Consider the following 18,198-nt stretch of genomic DNA (forward strand, 5'->3'; position numbering starts at 1 on the left):
CGCCGCCCCGCCGCCTCCCCATTGGACGCGACGCCCGCGCGCTCTGGGCGGGAAGAGGCGCCTCACGGGGCGCGCGCCGCCCCTCCCCCCCCCACGCCCCAAGCAGCGACGCCTCCAACGATAAAAACATTTTTAATTCCACGACAGGGGCGGCCCCTCCCCCCTCCAGCGTGCTCTTCGGGGAGGGGGGAGGGGCGCAAACACTGGGCATGGTGGGTGGGGGGGGGGGGCCGGTCCTTCCCTCCCCCCAGAGTCTAGCCGCGATCCCTCCTGCTGCGGCCGGGGGCCCCGCCCCCTAGCGCTGGTGATGGTGGGGGTGGGGGCGGGCAGGAACGAACGTATTTACAGCCAGGGTGGGGGCCGGGGGGCGAGGGTCCCCAGGGGTCGGGCGCCATCGACGGGGGGGCAGGGCCGAGGAGGGTCCCCCCGCGGCGTCGGCTACCAGTGTCGGGAGTCCACCAGCTCGGGCCGGAGGCTCAGCTTCTTGAGGGTCTCGTAGCCCACCACCACCACGATGGTGGACGGCGTGGCGGCGATGATCCGCGCCGACAGCCCCTTCGTCAGCCCCCACGGTCCCTCCTCGGCCATCAGCTGCCTGAACGTCTGCACGATGGAGTCGCGGCCCTCCACCTGCGGGGCGGGGGAGGCCGGGCTCACGGGCCGCCCCGCCGCCCCCGGCCCGGGCCCGGCCCCTCCCAGAAGCCCCCGGGGCCCCTCCGGGCAAGGGGGACGGCGGCCCCGGACCCCCCGAGCCCCGCCGCGCTCCGCCTCCGGCGTTCCCGGTGGCGGGGGCCGCTCACCTGGACGCGGGCCCGGATGACATCCATGGGGTTGGTGAGGGTGGAGGCGGTGGCGGCGGCCAGGGGGCCCGAGATGGCCTGGAGCAGCAGGTGGGGGCAGTCCTTGGGGCACAGGCGGGACAGCTGCTCTGGAGAACGAGGACGGCACCGTTTCGGGGCCGGGCTCCCTCCGCCCCGGACCCTTGGGTCGGTTGACGCGAGTGCCATCGCGCAACTTCCCACGACCCGCCCGCGCCCGCCGAACTAGCCCCTCAGCTCCTCAGCCCAGCGCTCTACACGCAGTAAGCGCTCAGTGATGACAACGACGGTATCCGTGAGGCGCTTACTACGGGTCGGGCACCGTTCTCGGCGCCGGGGCGGACACGGGCCGACCGGGTTGGACACGGTCCCTGTCCCCAGACGGGGTTCACAGTCTCTTAATCCCCGTTTGAGAGATGAGGGGACTGAGGTTCGGAGAAGTGAAGCGACTCGCCCAAGGTCACGGAGCAGACAAAAATGGCGGAGCCGGGTCCTTCCGACTCCCAGGCCCGTGCTCTATCCGCTAGGCCGGGCTGCTTTTTGGAGAAGCAGTGTGGCTCAGTGAAAAGAGCGTGGGCTTCGTGATCAGAGGTCAGGGGTTCGACTCCCGGCTTTGCCACTTAGCTGTGTGACTGTGGGCAAGTCACTTAACTTCTCTGTGCCTCAGTTACTTCATCTGTAAAATGGGGATTATCTGTGAGCCTCACGTGAGACAAACTGATTACCCTGTATCTGCCCCAGCGCTTAGAACAGTGCTCTGCACATAGTAAGCGCTTAACAAATACCAACATTATTCCCCTAATAAATACGATTAAGTAGTTACTGTCTGTCTTAAAGGCATCCCGTCAGAATGGCATAGTGGCCTGGGAGTCGGAAGGTCGGGGTTCTAATCTTGCTTCCGCCACTTGTCTGCTATGTGACCTTGGGTGAGTCACTTCACTGCCCCTTGGCTCTGTTCGCTCATCTGCAAAATGGGGATGGAGACCGGGAGCCCCACGTGGGACAGGGACTGTGTCCATCCCCATTTGCTCATATCCAGCCCCAGCGCTTAGTACAGTGCCCACATCTAGTAAGCGCTTAAACGCCATGATGATTATTATAAGAAGGAGCTGCACAGCCTAATGGAGAGAGCAAGGGTCTGGGACTCGGGGGACCTGGATTCTAATTCCGACTCTGCCACTTGCCTGCTGTGTGAACTTGGGTAAGTCACTTCTCTGTGCCTCAATTCCCTCCCCTGTAAATGTCTGTTCTCCCTCCCCCTTCCACTGTGAACTCCATCCGGGCCAGGGACCGTGTGAACCCCACCCAGCTTGTCTCTACTCCAGCGCTTTGTGCAGCGCTTGGCGTATAGTAAGCGCTCGACCAATACCATAGTGATGATTATTAGCATTCTCCTTCCTGCCTAGCCCCACTTGGGCCCAGCTGGTGCCCTTCATTCCCCTCAAGCCCACCCACTCGCCGTGCCCCGATCTCTCTACCCTCCGACCTTTGCCACCTGCCCCCGTCCCCCTTCCCATCCGGCAGACCTCACCTCACCACACCAAAGCTCCTCAGCCCTTGGGAGAGCACCCCTCCTCCAGAAGGCTCCCCAGATTCATCTTTCTTTCCCCCGACTTCTGCAGCACTTTGACCTTCCCCACTTCCCTCTGCACTTTTGCACACATCCATTTACACACTCCACGGAAGCCCTCCTTCCTCCCCGTTGTCAATTATCTTCCGTCTCTCCTGCTGGACTGTTAGCTCCTCCAGGGTCGGGAGCATGTTTCCTAACTCTTATTGTGCTCCTCCATGTGCTGAAGACAGTGTTCTGCACACAGTTAAGCGCTCAGCAAATTGAGCCGACTGAACTGCACGTTTGATGACTTACTGCAATGGTTCTAGTTGTAACTACTTTTCTGTCTTTCTGTTCTGTTACTAATAATAACAGTGATCAAGACGGGCTGTTCCTCAGTCACTTGCATTTATTGAGCGCTTACCGTGTGCAGAGCATTGTACTAAGCACTGGGGAGATTACAGTGTAACAATATAATAATTGCCCTTCCACCTCCAACAAAAACTCCTCACCATTGGCTTTAAAGTCCTCCATCACCTTGCCTTCTCCTACCTCACCTCGTTTTTCTCCTTCTACAACCCGGCCCACACACTTCACTCCTCTAGTGCCAACCTTCTCGCTGGGCCTCGGTCTCGCCTGTCTCACTGCGGACCCCTCACCCCCGTCCCGCCTCCGGCCTGGAACGCCCACCCGCCTCAAATCCCACACACAATGACTCTCCCCCACTTCAAAGCCTTATTGAAGGCACATCTCCTTCAAGAGGTCTTCCCAGGCTAAGCTCCACTTTTCCTCCTCTCCCCCTCCCTTCTGCATCCGCCTGCCTTGCTCCTTTTGTTCTTCCCCCCTTCTCAGCCCCACAGGGCTCGCGTCCCCATCTGTCATTTTATCTCTTTGTACTGATGGTCTTTCTCCCCGCCTCTAGACTGTAAGCTCGTCGTGGGCAGGGAATGTCGCTGCTCTGCACACAGTAAACGCTCAATAAATAAGACTGAATGATTGAGTTTGTGAAGCGCTTACTATGTGCCAAGCACTGTACTAAGCGCTGGGGTGGATAAAAGCAAATTGGGTTGGACACCGTCCCTGTCCCATGTGGGGCTCCCAGTCTCAATCCCCATTTTACCGATGAGGTAACTGAGGCCCAGAGAAGTGAAATAATGACTTGCCCATGGTCACAAAGCAGGCAAGAGGCGGAGCTGGGATTAGAACCCATGACCTTCTGACTCCCAGGCCCGGGCCCTAGCCGCTAGGCCACGACCAGGGAGCGTGTGCCTCCGGCGCCTGGAGCACTTCCGCGAGGGCTTCGTTCGGGTACCTTCAACCGGGGGAGGCAGACGGAGGGGGCGGGACGGACCCCGGCCCTGGCCGATCCCAACCGCGACCGTCCCGTCCCGAGTCCTCCGGGCCGGCCGCCGTCTCCCCGGCCTTCCGCCCGCCCCTCCCCGCCGGCCCTGGCGCGCGCCGCGGCTACCTGCGTAGAAGTGGTAGAAGGGCCACCAGGCAGCACTGTTGGGGATGTAGGTGAGCAGGGAGGCCACGTAGCCCCGGTAGAAGCCGCGCAGCCCGTCGGCCCGGAAGATCTGGCGGACGACGTCCCGGGTGCGGCCGAGGGTCCCGCGGGCCCCGGCCCCGCGGGCCAGCTGGAAGCGGCCCAGCTCCCGGCTGGGGTCCCGGCGCTGCACCATCAGGTGCTGCGACACCACGTCGATGGGGACCGTGATGCTCTGAGCCACCAGCGAGGCCGAGCCGCCCGCCAGCAGGGACCGCAAGGCGTTGCTCTGGCTCAGCTCGGCCGCCCGGGCCCGGGTCAGCTCGTAGGTGGTCACGTAGCACTGGCCCGACACCAGGGTCAGCGTGTTGACCAGGAAGCCGCGGTAGAGGCCGCCCACGCCGTCGGCCCGCAGGATCTGGACGAAGGCGTCCCAGGTGCCGCGGTAGAGCGCCTTGCCGCGCTGCACCTGCAGGCAGGTGCGGATCAGCGTGAAGGGGTACACGCTCACCCGGATGGCCATGGTCATGCACACGCCCAGCACGTAGAACTTGCGCTTGTCCAGGTGCTCCCACTCGATGATCTGGATGTTGCGCTTGTCCTCCATGGTGCCCCCCGCCGGCCCTGGCCGGGGCGGGTGACGGTCGGGACCTGGAATCGGGGGGGAGGGGCCGGCGGGACGGTGGGGGTCAGCGAGGGGGGGCGGTGGAACCGGTGGGACCCACCCCCCAGTGTCCAGTAGAAGGGCGGCCGCATCCTCCGACCCACGATCCATGCTGCAGGAAGCCTCCTCCTCTCCCCAACTCTGTCGCCTTCCACGGTCGGTCCTCCCCTCCCCTCCCCAACGTGACCCTCTGCCCCTGGACCTCTGGGGGAGGAGCCATGTCTGACACGGGATGGGACAGGGATAACTGGAAAGAGCTTCCTTGGCCACCTCACAGTCCATCCGGTGGGACAAAGGTCACACCAGTTCTTCATTACCCGCTCACATGCCCCGGAGAACAGAGCCAGGGGGCAAGGGTGGCCCGCCCGGTGTTCAGCCTGGTGTCCGGCCTGCAACGAGTGGGGACCGATGGGGCCTTGGGGCCGGCCTCCGGATCGCTCTCGGCCCCCTCCCGCCCCTAAGCCATCTGTTTGCCCAGGGCAAACAGAGCCACCCCACTGCCAGCTGGACTTCCTCCCCCTCAGACCCCCAGCCTGAGCCCCCCTCCCCTGCCAAGGCCCAGCCGGGGCAGCGGATGAACGTGACATCTGTCTGGGTCCAGTGCAGCCCCTCCTCACCAAGTCCCGATGAAAGGAAAGGGCCAGGAAGCCCGGGGCCCCTCTACATTGAGCTCCCAACGCCAACTCTTCGATAAACCGATTCCACCCCTTTAACCGGACGTTGGCATCCCCGGGCACCTCCTCACCAGATTGCAGCTCTTCAGGACGGCCCTCCTTGTACCCTTTAGAATTCTCCTGTGACACCCCCCGACCCCTTTTGGCACCCCCTACCCTTTGCCTCAGCCCAGCCCTGGGAAAAAACCCTTTCACCTACACCAACCACCTGAGCAGAACTGGACTCAGCCCTGTCCGAGGTCCCCTCGTCTCCCCGCGCTGGACTCCTGGCCCCTACAGGACGCAGCTCCCTCCAGAGGACTCCATCTCCAGGTCCCCTCGCCCCGTAAGTCACTCTCTGCCCCCCAAAGCCTCACCCTGAGCTCCCACAGGCTTCTAGGGAAGCAACATGGCCTAGTGGGTCGAGCGCAGGCCTGGGAGTTGGAAATCATGGGTTCCAATCCCGACTCCGACACTCGTCTGCTGTATAGCCTTGGGCAAGTCACTTTACTTCTCTCTGCCTCGCTTCCCTCATCTGTAAAATGGGGATTAAGACTGTGAGCCCCATGCGGGCCAGGGACAACCCGATTATCTTCTGTCTACCTCAGCTCTCAAAACAGTGCCTGGCACTGTTTACAAATACCGTAATTGGGGGGGGGGTCTATTTCTGTAGACACCCCCCAGGTTCCTCCTGGCCCCCCCGAGACGCCCCCCCTTACACGTCCTTCAGAATCCTCCACCAAATCTCTCACCCTTCAATTGGAAGGAGGATGGAAGGAGATGACCCCCCCCGTCCCCCTGGCTTCCAAGGGGAGAAGCAGCGTGGCTCAGTGGAAAGAGCCCGGACTTGGGAGTCAGAGGTCATGGGTTCTAATCCCGACTCCGCCACCTGTCAGCTGTGTGACTTTGGGCAAGTGGCTTGCCTTCTCGGTGCCTCAGTGATCTCATGTGGAAAATGGGGATTAAGTCTGTGAGCCCCACGTGGGCCAACCTGAAGACCTTCTATCTACCCCAGCGCTTCGAGCAGTGCTCGGCACACAGTAAGCGCTTAACAAATGCCAACATGATTAATTATTATTATTATTCCAGGGGGTCGCCTCCTACACTTTAGAGACCTCCCCCAGCCCCCCCCCCCCCCCCCACCAAACCTGCCCCTGCCTCTGAGCCCCCCGGGGTCCTCCTGGACGCATCCCAGGTCCCCTAAGCACACGCCGCTCTGTTGCAAAAAAACAAGCGTTTAGTAAATAGTAGCACGTCTACCTCGGGTCCCTGCAGAGCCACCTCCCGGGCCTCGGGCCCCCTAGGCCTCGGCTGCTGCTCCCTCCGCTCGGGCAGCGGGAGCATCTTCCTCCATCGCTGGCCGGTGCCCTGTGAGGCCGGAAGCGGAAGGGAGCGCGGCCCTCCCCCCGAGGGGGTGGGGCTGAGTGACGGGTGGGCTCGGCCAATGGCGAGGCGGGATGGCGGGGAGGTGCTCGGACGCCATCTTGGAAGAGGGCCTCCCTCTCGGCTTCGCGTGCCAGGATCCAACAGGGCGGCGGGCTCCAGGCGAGGCGCATGCGTACTCCGCCTCTCGCCAGTCGCTCGTTCGAGGCCCGTGCCCTCAATCTGCCCAGGCCCCAGCGTGTTGCCCAGAAGGGTCTTCCCCCCGCCCAGAATCCACCCGAGGGAAAGCTTTACCCATCGTGACGAAAGGGGTCCCTCCCCCCTTCTGTCATTCACATCCCAAAGCACCACACTTGGGTCGTTTTGTCTTTTTAATAAAAAATAAACCGGGGCTCTGAAGCGGGGGGCACTTTGTCACAAGGATTAGGGTGATGCTGACAGGAGGTCGGGGGAAGCTTCTGGAATGAGGGCAAGAAGAGGTGGGGCGGGGGCGTGTGGAGATTTGGCTTGGTTTTCTCTCCCTGACCCTACCAAGGCCCGGGCAGTGGGAGGGATAAGGGCTAGACTAAGTAAGGCAGGGGCTGGAGGCGGGGCACCGGGAAGGGAGAAGGGTGGCTTTGACCCCCTCTCCTCCCCAGCGCCCAGCGAATCCAATAAGGGGCAGGGGACACAGTTGAGGATCCGCAGACGCCTGGCTCCCGAGGAGGCCGAGGGGGAGGGAGTGCCGAGCGACGGGAAAGCACAGGTTCCCCCCAGAAGGGACGACAGCACAGTTGTGATGGTGATACTTGTAAAGCGCTCACCCCTTGCCAAGCGCTGGGGTGGGTAGACGTTAATCAGGTCGGACACGGTCCCAGTCCCACGTGGGGCTCACAGTCTAAGTAAAGGGAGAAGGGGTACTTCATCCCCAAGTTGGAGGTTAGGAAACAGCGCAGAGAAGCGACCTGTGCGAGGTCACCCAGAGGGGAAAGGATGGAGCTGGGATTAGAACCCAGGTCCTCTGATCGCCCATCCTCCCTCCCCCCTCCCCAGGCGAATATATACTCTCCCATAGGCCACGTCACTTCTCTGGGGAAACAGTACGGGCTGCCATCCCGGGCGGAGGGCTCAGATCCACACAGGCAGCACCCCGGCACCGTACGTACCACAACGGGCCGCTCTGCTGGGGTCTCCTCCCGGGTCTGTCACGGTTCCCCTCCCACCACAGTTTGGAACGGTTGGGTCTCCCCTCACAGTCTGTAATGGTAAGGCCTCTCTCCCCGGCTTTCCACAGTCTGTAAAGGTGGGGTCTCCCCTCACAGTCGGCAACGGTAGGGTCTCTCTCCTTCCCCCTTGCCCCAGTCCGTAATGGTAGGGTTTTTCCTCTAGTCTGTAAAGGTAGGGACTCCCTTCACAGGTGCAACGATATGGTCTCGCTCCATCCTCACCCCCACATAACAGTAAGAGTAGGGTCCCCCACCCCAGCAGTTCCTTACGGTCAGATCCCTTTGGGGTCCCTCTCCCTCAGCACATCGGTGGACATCACTTCCAGGGCGCCCGAGTGCTCTCTGTCAGAGTGCTGGGAGGTATGGGGACTCCCGGGACTGAGGAGTCCCTTCTCCCTGGGGGCGAGGGGGTCCCCCTGGACCCTGCCCTGCGCCCGCAGAGCGGCCAGGCGAGGGACCAGCAGGGCCACCAGGCAGGCGGTCACCAGCAGGGCCAGGAGCACCGTGACGACCAGGAAGTGTGGCCAGTATGAGTGGGAGCCGGCGGGGGCCACCTCCCCGCCCTCCACCACCGCCCAGGGCTTCACCGGGACCCCGGCCAGTGAGGGGTCTGGCGGCTGGGGCCGGTCCGGGCTGTGAACCCAGTAGGTGGCCACGGGGTGTCTGTAGCCGGCCTCCTCGGCCCAGCACTGGTACAGTCCGTCGGCCTCCGGCCCCAGCAGCAGGTCACCAGTGGAGGACCCGATCCGGCTGGGGATGACGGGGTCCGGGGGGACCCCCTGCGTCCACTGGTAGGAAGCCAGGGCCGAGGCCCGGGGGCAGGGGAGTTCCACCAGGGCGTGGCGGGCGGCCAGGACCTCCAATACTGCAGGGGACGGGCGGATGGACGGGTGGAGCGACAGAGAGAAAAAGAGAAAGAGGGAGACGGAGGGAGACAGAGCCTGATCTCAAGTCACAGCGGCAGCCTGGTCCACCTCCAACCCCCAAGCCCAGCCCCGTCTTCAACCCCGTGGACAAGGGGCTGGGCTCCCCACCTAAACATCTACTATGCTGATCCAAGCACTTAGCAAATCTCCGCCTTGACTATTGCATCACCTTTAGGCTGTAAGATCATCTTGACTGTCAGCATTATGGGCAGGGAATACGTATGCTAGTTCTGTTGTATTCTCCCAAGCCCTGAGCTCTGCACATGGCAAACGCTTAATAAATACCATTGATTGGTCAGCCTCCTCGCCCACCTCCCTGCCTCCTGCCTCTCCCCTCACTCGTCTGTATTTCACTCCGCTGCCTGGATTGTTTTTCAAAAAAAAAAACAACCCAACAATTCGGTGCGGGTCGCCCAGGTCCTCAAGATCCCCCAGTGGCTGTCCATCTACCTCTGCTTTAAATAGAAACGCCCAACCGTCAGCGCAATCTCCTCGCCCCTCCTACTTCACCGTGCTAATCTCCCTCTACAGCCCAGCCTGCACGCATCTCTCCTCCGATGCTAACTGGCTCACTGTGCCTCAATCTCATCCATCTCGCCATCGACCCCCTTGCCCACATCCTCCCTCTTGCCTGGAACTTCCTCCCCCTTCACCTCTGACAAACGACCACTCTCCTCATCTGCAAAACTTTTTTAAAAGCACATTTCCTCCAAGAGGCCTTCCCCACCTCGTTTCTTCTACTCTCACTCATTCGTTCATCCATTCAATCATCTTTATGGAGCGTTTACTGTGTGCAGAACACTGTACTAAGTGCTTGGGAGAGGACAATACAACCATAAACGGTCACATTCCCTGCCCCCAACGAGCTCACAGCAGGGAGACAGACCTCAATACAAATAAATAAAATGAGAGATAGGGACAAAAGTGGTGTGGGGCTGGGGGAGGGGAAGAGCAAAGGGAGTGAGTCGGAGTGACGCGGAAGGGAGTGGGAGATGAAAAAAGTGGGGCTTAGTCTGGGAAGGCCTCTTGGAGGAGATGGACTGCCCATGTAACTTGGGTCTGTGCCCTACAAACACTTGATATTCACCCCACTCTCGGTCCCAGAGCTCTTACGTACATAGACGTTATTTATTACATATCGGTAATTCATTTTAATGTCTGACATCCCCTCTAGACCGTAAACTCGTTGTGGGTAAAGACCGTGTCTACCAACTCTTGATGTACTGTTCTCTTCCAAAGCTTTAGTTCAATCAATCAGTCGTACTTACTGATTGAGTTCAGGGCTCCGCACACAGACGGTGCTCAATAAATACGAGGGATTCATTCATCAGGGACTGGGTAGTTTTGACGGTCCCCCCCGGCCCACACAAGCATACACCCACACACACAGACACTCGCCCACGGGCTTACCCACGTCAGGTTTGACAAAGTCTTGCGACAGGAGGCTCCGGCCTCTTTCTCCACCACAGGCGTACCTTGGGTTTCCCCTGTCCACATCCTGATGCCATGGGGACCTACGGGGTGAGGAGGGGCTGCTGTACAGACGTCAGGGGGTCGGGAGGACCGGGGACAGGGTGAAGACAGAGGTGGGATCGGGGGTGGGGCTGGGGACAGAGTGGGGGTGGGGAGCAGGGACAGAGCATGGACAGGGATGGGGACAGGGTGGACAGGACGGAGCGAGCCGGGGAGACTCACCGGCCAGAGTGGGGTCCCGGGGGCAGGTCTGGGGAGGAGCTGCAGACGCCTCGCTCCTCCTGCCAGGCGCAGTGCGGGTCCCGGGCGAGCACGCAGTCGGCACAGGTCGGGTAGACGGAGCAGTTGGCCCTCGGGATGCGCACCAGGCCCTGGGCGGAGCCCACCAGCAGCACCCCCTGTGGGGGCCAGGAACATGAGGCCGGCCCATCGGCGCCCGCCTGACCTCTTCTCTGCCCCCGCCCCTCCGGCTCCTTCTGTCTCTCTGGCCCCCCACCCCCGTCCCCCCAGTCCCGCCACCTCTCTAGACTCCCACACACTGGCTCACCCCCGCCCCGGCCCCTCCATCTCTCTAGCCTCTTACCGGGTCCCCCCCACCGGCGACCCTTCCCTCTCTCTACCCGCCGGTCACCTGGTGGGGATCCAGCAGCAGCTCCCGTACGGGGGTGGGCTTTGGAAACAGCTGGATCTCCTCCACCAGGTAGGCCTCCCGGGGCGCCACGCCCCTGCCGGAGTCCGCCAGCACCACCTTGTGCAGGCGGCCCGAGTCTGGGGAGGGGAGGGCGCCGTCAGTGGAGGTCACGACCCCCGGGCGGGGCAAGGGAGGCGGCCCTCCCCGGGGGATCGGCTCTGTCCGGGGCCGCATCTCCCCCCCGGCCACGTCCCCTCACCGGTGCCCAGGTAGAGGACGAGGTAGGGGTGCCCGTCCAGCCCCCGTGCCAGCTCCGCTGCCAGGCGCGTGTAGGTGGCATCGGCCTTGGCCAGGAGGAGGGACCCGGTCACCTCCTTGTCCATGAGGAAATGGTTCTTCACGAAGGTCAGCACCTTGTCGGAGGAGGGGCCTGTGGAACACTGAGGAAGCACGGGTCGCCAGCTCAAAGGGTCGGAAGGTTCGGAGGGGTCACGGGAGATCGGGAGGGGCGGGTCACAGAGTAGGACAGCAGAGTCGGGGCACGGCGGGAGACCAGGGGATCGGGGCACTGTCGGGGCAGCGCGACTCAGTGGGAAGAGCCCGGGCGTGGGAGTCAGAGGTCATGGGTTCAAATCCCAGCTCCGCCGCTTAGCAGCTGTGGGAATTTGGGCAAGTCACTTCACTGCTCTGGGCCTCAGAGACCTCATCTGGAAAATGGGGATAAAGACTGTGAGCTCCACGTGGGACAACCTGATTACCTTGTATCAACCCCAACGCTTAGAACAGTGCTTGGCACAGAGTAAGCGTTTAGCAAATATCAACATTATTATTATTATTATTATTGTGGAATTTGGGGGGATTTGGGGGGATTTGGGGGGATTTGGGGGTCTTCCCTTCTCTGCTGCCTCCGGGTCTCTCTCCAGGGATCCCAGGCCCTCCTGCCCGCCCCCTGGGCTACACGGCCAGTCCCCGGCCAGCCCGCGGGGACTCACCGTGCCGGGCCGGGGCGTGGGTTCGGTGCCGGTGAACGGGGTCCATTGAGAACTCCCCTGATTCATCTCTTTGAATCTCCCTGCGAATGCCTCCTCCATGGCCTCCAGGGGAAACTCACAGACGGCGGAGCCCCCTGTCTGCCTGGGGGGACGCAGGGGGGGTGGGAAGGACGACTACGTTCCGGGCCCCCACTTCTCCCTGGCTAGAAGGCTCCCCCCCGCACGAGAGTCCTAAAACTCCAGAGCCCCCGGACACCAGGGCCCGCCCGCACGGATCCCTTCCGGGCCAGATCCCGCCGAGCATTGGAGTGATCCTGGGCCTGGGACGCCTGGACCCTGGGACCGAGAGCCCGTGACCCCAAGACTGGAAGCCCGTGACCCCGAGATAGAGTGACCGTGACCCCAGGCCTGGGAGCCCCCACCCTGAAACATGCCATCTCAGGCTCTCCCACACCCTAGCTCCTTCCCGCACAGGCCCCTTTGGGCTCTGGACCCCAGGGGAACCACATCCCTCAGTTACCGGATCCCTCACAAATGCTTAATCTTCCGGGCACCAGAGCCCCCGTGCCTCGGATGCCCCAGACACCAGCCCCCGGGGGGCGGGACCTCCCGGGTCTGGACAAACCCTCCCCGCCTCCAGCCCACCGGTCCCCCCGCCCCCACCCCCATACCACTGGTAGGTGAAGGTGGCAATGACGCGGGTGGGGGCCCCTCCGGCGACGGCGGGCAGCAGCACGGCATGGCGGACCACGGCGCAGGGCAGCTGGCCGGGTACCTTGCACGTGAGCGGGGCCTTCAGGAAAGTTGTCCATTTCTTCTGCAGCAACTTCTCCCCGCCCTTGTCATTCTGGGGGTGGGACCAGAAGGAGTCGAACCCCGCTCTCGCCACCTTTCCCCCCAGCGCCCGCCCCAACCCCCCGCCCGCGGCTCCTGCGGCCCTGCGCCGGGCCCACCTGACAGACGCGGGCCACGCGAGACACGGTGAGGGGCTCGAAGAAGTGGAACTCACTGGCCGTCTCCGAGAACAGGAAGTAGATGAAGGAGCCATTGGAGAAGGAGGCAGCGAATGCTGCATCCGCTGGAGGGGGAACGGGTAGGAAACGGAGAGAACCCCCTGGTCCCCCACCCAACACACAAACGTCCCCCAGTCCCATTTAAGCAGGGGTCGTGGGGATCAGGGGAGAGGCGTGTGTGAGGGGAGGTAGGGCCCGGGGGAATGGACAGAGCCTGGGGGACTGTGGAAGAGAGCCCTGGCGGCAGGGGAGTCAAGGGGAAGGACAGGGATGCCCAGAAGGAAGCCCTCTAAAGAGTAAGCTCATTGTGAGCAGGGAAACTCTTTTTCTAAGGTACTCTCCCAAATGCTTAGTACAACGCTCTGCACACTGTAAGCGCTCGATAAATACGACTAATAACTGTGGTCCTGAGGCGGCAGGTCCACAGGGGTGGGAGGGGAATGGGAGGCAGGTGTAGGGGGCCGGAGGGGGCGGGGTCCGAGCTCACGTTGCAGCCAGAGGAGGAAGTTGTCTGTCTTGAGAGGCGGCTGGGTCCCCAGGGACCGCAAGAGGATGGGTTCATTTCCCAAAAAGTTGTTCATGGTCCCCGAGTACAGCTCTCCGCCTGGGGTGGGGGCAGGAAGGGGGTCACACAGGGGTCAGGGAGACAGAGAGAAGTGAGAATTAGGCAGGGACCCGGGGGGTCTTTCCCAGAGACGCCCCACACCCCGGGCCCCGGTTCCCCCTCCCCAGAGTCCCCTCTCTCTATCTTGCCTCTTTTTGTTTTGGTTTGGTTTTTTTATGGTATTTGTTAAGCGCTTACTACGTGCCAGGCACTGTTCTAAGCGCTAGGATAGATACAAGGTAACCTGGTTGGGTTTACAGTCTCAATCTCCACTTCATAGATGAGGTAACCGTAGGACAGAGAAGTGAAGAGATTTGCCCAAGGTCATACGGTGAACAAGTGGAGGAACTGGGATTAGAACCCAGGCCCTTCTGACTCCAAGGCCCGTGTGCTCTCTCTACTAGATAACGTTGCTTTTCTCGCCTCGCTGCTTCTCGTCTCTGTTTCCCTGTCTCTCCTCTCATCTCTCTGTGCCTCTGAGCCTCTCTCTGTCCCCCGAGTCTCTCTGTCCACAAGAGAAGCAGCATGGCCTAGCCGAAAGAATAATAATAATAATGTTGGTATTTGTTAAGCACTTACTATGTGCAGAGCACTGTTCTAAGCGCTGGGGTAGATCCAGGGTAATCAGATTGTCCCACGAGAGGCTCACAGTCTTAATCCCCATTTTACAGATGAGGTAACTGAGGCACCAAGAAGAGAAGTGACTTGCCCAAAGTCACACAGCTGACAGGTGGCGGAGCCGGGAATCGAAACCATGACCGAAAGGACCTGGGCCGGGGAGCTGGGGGACCTGGGTTCTAACCCGGGCTCCGCCACCTGCCTGCTGTGTGACCTTGGACAAGTCACATAACTGCTCGGTGCCTCAGTTTCCTCATTTGTAAAATGGGGATTCAGTATCCGGTCTCCCTCCTCCTGTGTTCACCCCGGGGCTTAGTACTGTGTGGCACATAGTAAGTGCTTAACAAATACCACGGTTATTATTATTACTTAGGCTGTGAGTCCCCATCAGACCTGATTATCTTGAATCTACCCTAGTGGTGATGATGATGGATTGGTTAAGTGCTTACTATGTGCCAAGCACTGTACTAAGCGCTGGGGTAGATACAAGATAATCAGGGTTGGACACAGTTCCTGCCCTACATGGGGCTCACAGTCTTAATCCCCATTTTACAGATGAGGGAACTGAGGCACAGAGCAAGTGAAGTGGCTTTTCCCAGGTGGCACAGCCGACAAGTGCTCAGTACGGTGTGTGGCGTTTAGTGAGCCTTCACAAACACCCCAGTTATCACCGCCCGTCTCTCCATCCGCCCCCGCCCAAGCTCCCAGGGCCTCCCCGGCCGCCTCCGGGCCAGGGGTTGGGGGCTGGACGACTCACCGACCATAACGGCTGTGTGCTTGTGAGCAGGGTCAAAGGGCGATTGCCCCTTCCCATCCAGGGGCTGCCCGTGGGGCATGTGGGCCAGGCTGAAGTTCAGCAGATCCTGGGGAGGACCAGGCAGTGGTTGGGGTGGGGATGGGGGTGGAGGGCGGTCTGAGCAGTTGGGAGGGAAGTCGTGGGAAGGTGGGAGGGGGTCACAGGGGTTCAGGGAGGCGGGCTGGGCAGGTGGCTCCAGGCTGGGGAAGGGTCCTGAGGGATCTGGGAGGAGACACAGGGGTGCTCGGGAGGGGTACGGGTTAGAATTGGGGGGGGGGCCTCCGGGGAGAGGTTCGGGCAGGGGAGGGGTCCGGGTGGGGTGGGTCCACGCCAACTCACGACGTAGGTGCAGGCGGGGCTGAAGGCTCCGGTGCCACAGGTGTACAGGTGGGAGCTGTTCACGGGCACCAGCACCCGGATGAAGTTGAAACACTCGGTCTGGGGAGAGAGCGGGGGAATGGGGGAGGAGGGCCATCCGCCAAGCCCCCTCCCAGGACCCCCTCTGCACCCCCACCCGACAGCGTCTTCCCGCCTATATTCAAACGAGATGCAAACGGGCCTGCAGATTGGCCTCTGTAGTATTGGGGGGGAGGACGCCACCCCCATCCCCCAGGTGGGATTTGAACCCCTCCTCCCATCCCCCTCACCTCTTGGCTTTTCTTCTTAAAGATACACTCGGAGATTTTCTCTTGCCTGGCGCTCCATGGGACCTGTCGTGGGGGAGGAGGGGGACGGTTCATTTCAGCCATCCCACTGCCTCGGCCACCTGGCCATCGCCTTCGCTCAATCCACCGGTACCTACCTGTGCCAAGAGGCTCGGTCACTCGTCTAAATTGAGCGTGGGAGGGCAGGCGGCCGATGGGCACTGGGAACGGGGGCGGGGGAGCAGTGGGTTGAATGGAGAAGGGGGGGCCGGGAAATGGAGAAATGAGGGGAGAGGGAGCGTAACGACGCTCTCCGGAGGGCCGGAGGAGACGAGGGTTGGGGGTGTGGGGTAGTCCCTTACCGAGTTCTGCAGGATCAGGGGTCCCGGGCCCCCCACCTGGAGCGCCAGCAGCATGTCCCTCGCCCCCACGTAGAGCGTCTCCCCGTCATCGGACAGCAGGAGCGTATCGAAGTCCTGGAGGCCTTTCAGGTGGAAGAAGTCCACTGCCCGCCGCCCGTCGCCTGAGGTCAGGGAGCAGGGGGAGGGGTGCTAGTCAGGGGCAGTGTGGGGGAAGGAGGAGGAACTGGGCTGGGGGTCGGGGGGAACCCAGGTGGTGGGGGAGAGAAGACTGGCAAGGAGCCTGGCTGGATTGGCAGTCAGGTCCCTGCCTGGGCACCGCCAAATGCCAGTTGGGGGAGGGGCGGGACCTGGGGGGATGGGGAGGGAAGGGGCGGTGAGGGCAGGGGAGCAGCACAGAATAACCGGTGACTGTGGGACAGAGCAGAGCAGAGGAGACAAAGATGGGAGACGGGTGGGGAGAGGGGCGGAGGGAGAAGGACAAAGACAGGGAGAGACAGAGTCGGAGAGAGAAGAAGAGATAGTCAGAGATGGAGAGACACAGAGACTCAGAGGGACCGTCAAGAGAAAGCGTCTGAGAGAGGGAGAGGCCCCGAGGCGGGGAGAGATGAGGCGATCGATTGATCGGGGGCGGAGAGATGGTTGAAGACGGGCGACCCGAAGGAGAGGCCCAGAGACAGTGAGACCATCGCAGACAGACAGGCTGAAGGAGGGAGGGGCAACGCAAAGAGAAACGGATGTAGCTGCCCCATCTCTGGCCCAGGTCTCCCCCGCCGTCTGCCCCCAGAAGCGAGAGGAGCTGGTTCCCCCAACCCCCCGGCCCCGGATGTCCTGTCTCTCTCTTCTCATTTCCTCTTGGGCGAGGGGTGAGCGGGTGGCTGGCCGGGCAGAGGGAGAGATGTTGCCATCTTCCCGGTCGGGGGGCCGGGGTGAGCAGACCCCTGGTATCTCCCTAAATCAGAGGGCGCAGTCGGCGAAGCAGGGAGCCGGCTTTCGGGAGCACCCCCTCCCGCCCCCGCGACCCCCCTCTCCGCTCCCTCTGCGGACCCCGGTGTCTGCCTGTCCTATTCTCTGTCTCTCTTCTCCCCCAGGTCTCTGGCTGACTGTCTCCACTTCTCTCCCTAGCTCTGTCTTTGTGTCTCTGTCTTCTTCTCTCAGCATTTTCCCTCTTCTTCTCTTCCACATCTATGAGTAGTAATAATAATAATAATAATAATAATAGCAATAATAATAACTGCGGTGTTTGCTGAGGGCTCACTATGTGCCTGGTTCTGTAGTAATCGCTGGGGTGGATACAAGCAAGTCATCCCTGTCCCATGTGGGGCTCAGAGTCTCAATCCCAATTTTACAGACGAGAGAACTGAGTCCCAGAGAAGTGAAGCAATTTGCCCAAGGTCCCACAGCGGACAAGCGACGGAGCCGGGATTAGACCGCAGAACCTTCTGACTCCCGGGGCCACGCTCTACCCATGACGCCACGAGAGGCCGGGCCTGGGAGTCAGAAATCCTGGGTTCTAATCCCGGCTCTGTCCCTTGCCTGTTGTGGGACCCTGGCTAACTCATTCCTCCGCCTCCTCTTCCTCATCTGTAAAATGGACATTGAACATCCGTCCTTCCTCTCCCTCATTTCCTGCCCCACGTGGGACTCACCGTCTGCGTCGGACCTGATTATCTTGTATTTATCCCAAGGCTTGGCACTCAACAAATAAGACAGTCGTTCTTATCGACTCTGTCGCTCTGTAGGCCTCTGTGTCCGTCCGTCTCTGCCCTTCCTCCTGCTCGCCCACCCCCACACCTCCCCGTCCTCCCTTGCTCCTGCCCACCCACCCGCCCGTCCTCCGGCCTCACCTGTGGCGTAGCTGACCCTGGGGACGAGGGCCGGGAGGGCGGCCACGGCGGACATCAACACGGGGAGAAGCAGGCTCAGGCCCAGCGGCGGCGGCGGTGGCGGGAGGCCGTGGAGGGGGGCGGCCATGGAGGCGGCTCGGCGAGGCTCGCGGGGCTCTGGGGACGGGGATGGGTGAAGTCCAGAACCCGGGGGTCCAACCGAGGATGGTGGGGGGCGCCGCGCCTCCCTTCTTCCCCCGTTCCCCTCTCCCACAGTCAAAAAGCGGGGAGGACCGCCGAGGACCGCTGCGGGGCCTGCGGCCCCCGGTCCTGTGGAAAGCGGATCCGAAAAGGGGCCCTGCGGTTAAACCGTCTCAACCCTGCCTCCTCCCACCCCCCCCGGAAAGGCGCCGGCCCCAGCCCCGGGAGATCCCCCTCCCCACTCAAACCCACCTCCTCAATCTGATACCTTTTCCCTCCTCGGGCCTCCCTCCCGCCGGGAAGGCCTTCCCAGCCGGCACCTGGTGCCCCTTGCCCCCGAGGGTCCCTGATAGG

The 18,198-nt window shown here is 61.8% G+C and overlaps 2 protein-coding genes across 3 annotated transcripts; both read right to left on the reverse strand.

The window, feature by feature from the left end:
* Positions 1 to 189: 189 nt before the first annotated feature.
* Positions 190 to 6,560, reverse strand: SLC25A44 (solute carrier family 25 member 44). Its single transcript, XM_029056363.2, has 4 exons — positions 6,434 to 6,560; positions 3,839 to 4,507; positions 801 to 928; positions 190 to 630 (listed from the first exon to the last, which is right to left on the reverse strand). The coding sequence occupies exons 2-4, from the start codon at positions 4,461 to 4,463 to the stop codon at positions 439 to 441; spliced, it is 945 nt and encodes a 314-aa protein (XP_028912196.1). The 5' UTR covers positions 4,464 to 4,507; positions 6,434 to 6,560; the 3' UTR covers positions 190 to 438.
* A 353-nt stretch (positions 6,561 to 6,913) lies between these two features.
* SEMA4A (semaphorin 4A) lies at positions 6,914 to 17,972 on the reverse strand. 2 transcript variants are annotated; one of them, XM_029056059.2, is made up of 14 exons: positions 17,665 to 17,972; positions 15,821 to 15,981; positions 15,462 to 15,524; positions 15,154 to 15,252; positions 14,776 to 14,881; positions 13,284 to 13,400; positions 12,737 to 12,861; positions 12,455 to 12,630; positions 11,784 to 11,925; positions 11,051 to 11,231; positions 10,792 to 10,928; positions 10,383 to 10,558; positions 10,098 to 10,201; positions 6,914 to 8,626 (listed from the first exon to the last, which is right to left on the reverse strand). In XM_029056059.2, the coding sequence occupies exons 1-14, from the start codon at positions 17,789 to 17,791 to the stop codon at positions 8,034 to 8,036; spliced, it is 2,307 nt and encodes a 768-aa protein (XP_028911892.2). In that variant the 5' UTR covers positions 17,792 to 17,972; the 3' UTR covers positions 6,914 to 8,033. The 2 variants fall into 2 exon arrangements, with proteins under 2 accessions (XP_028911892.2, XP_028911894.1); XM_029056061.2 differs by having other exon boundaries at positions 10,098 to 10,219.
* Between the last annotated feature and the right edge of the window lie 226 nt (positions 17,973 to 18,198).

The sequence above is a fragment of the Ornithorhynchus anatinus genome, chromosome X5 (genome assembly GCF_004115215.2).
Source record: "Ornithorhynchus anatinus isolate Pmale09 chromosome X5, mOrnAna1.pri.v4, whole genome shotgun sequence".
Classification (NCBI taxonomy): Eukaryota; Metazoa; Chordata; class Mammalia; order Monotremata; family Ornithorhynchidae; genus Ornithorhynchus; species Ornithorhynchus anatinus.

Bases quoted from the DNA above. Each gene is read 5' to 3' on its own strand.
- SLC25A44 (XM_029056363.2), bottom strand. From the start codon at position 4,463: ATGGAGGACAAGCGCAACATCCAGATCATCGAGTGGGAGCACCTGGAC. The intron at 929-3,838 runs GTAGCCGCGGCG...CTCGTTCTCCAG, and splicing joins CTTCTACCACTTCTACGCAG to AGCAGCTGTCCCGCCTGTGC. The intron at 631-800 runs GTGAGCGGCCCC...CCCGCCCCGCAG, and splicing joins TCATCCGGGCCCGCGTCCAG to GTGGAGGGCCGCGACTCCAT.
- SEMA4A (XM_029056061.2), bottom strand. From the start codon at position 17,791: ATGGCCGCCCCCCTCCACGGCCTCCCGCCACCGCCGCCGCCGCTGGGC. The intron at 11,232-11,783 runs GTGAGTCCCCGC...GTGCTTCCTCAG, and splicing joins CCACGCCCCGGCCCGGCACG to TGTTCCACAGGCCCCTCCTC. The intron at 10,559-10,791 runs GTGACCGGCGGG...TGGCCCCCACAG, and splicing joins TGCTGCTGGATCCCCACCAG to GGGGTGCTGCTGGTGGGCTC.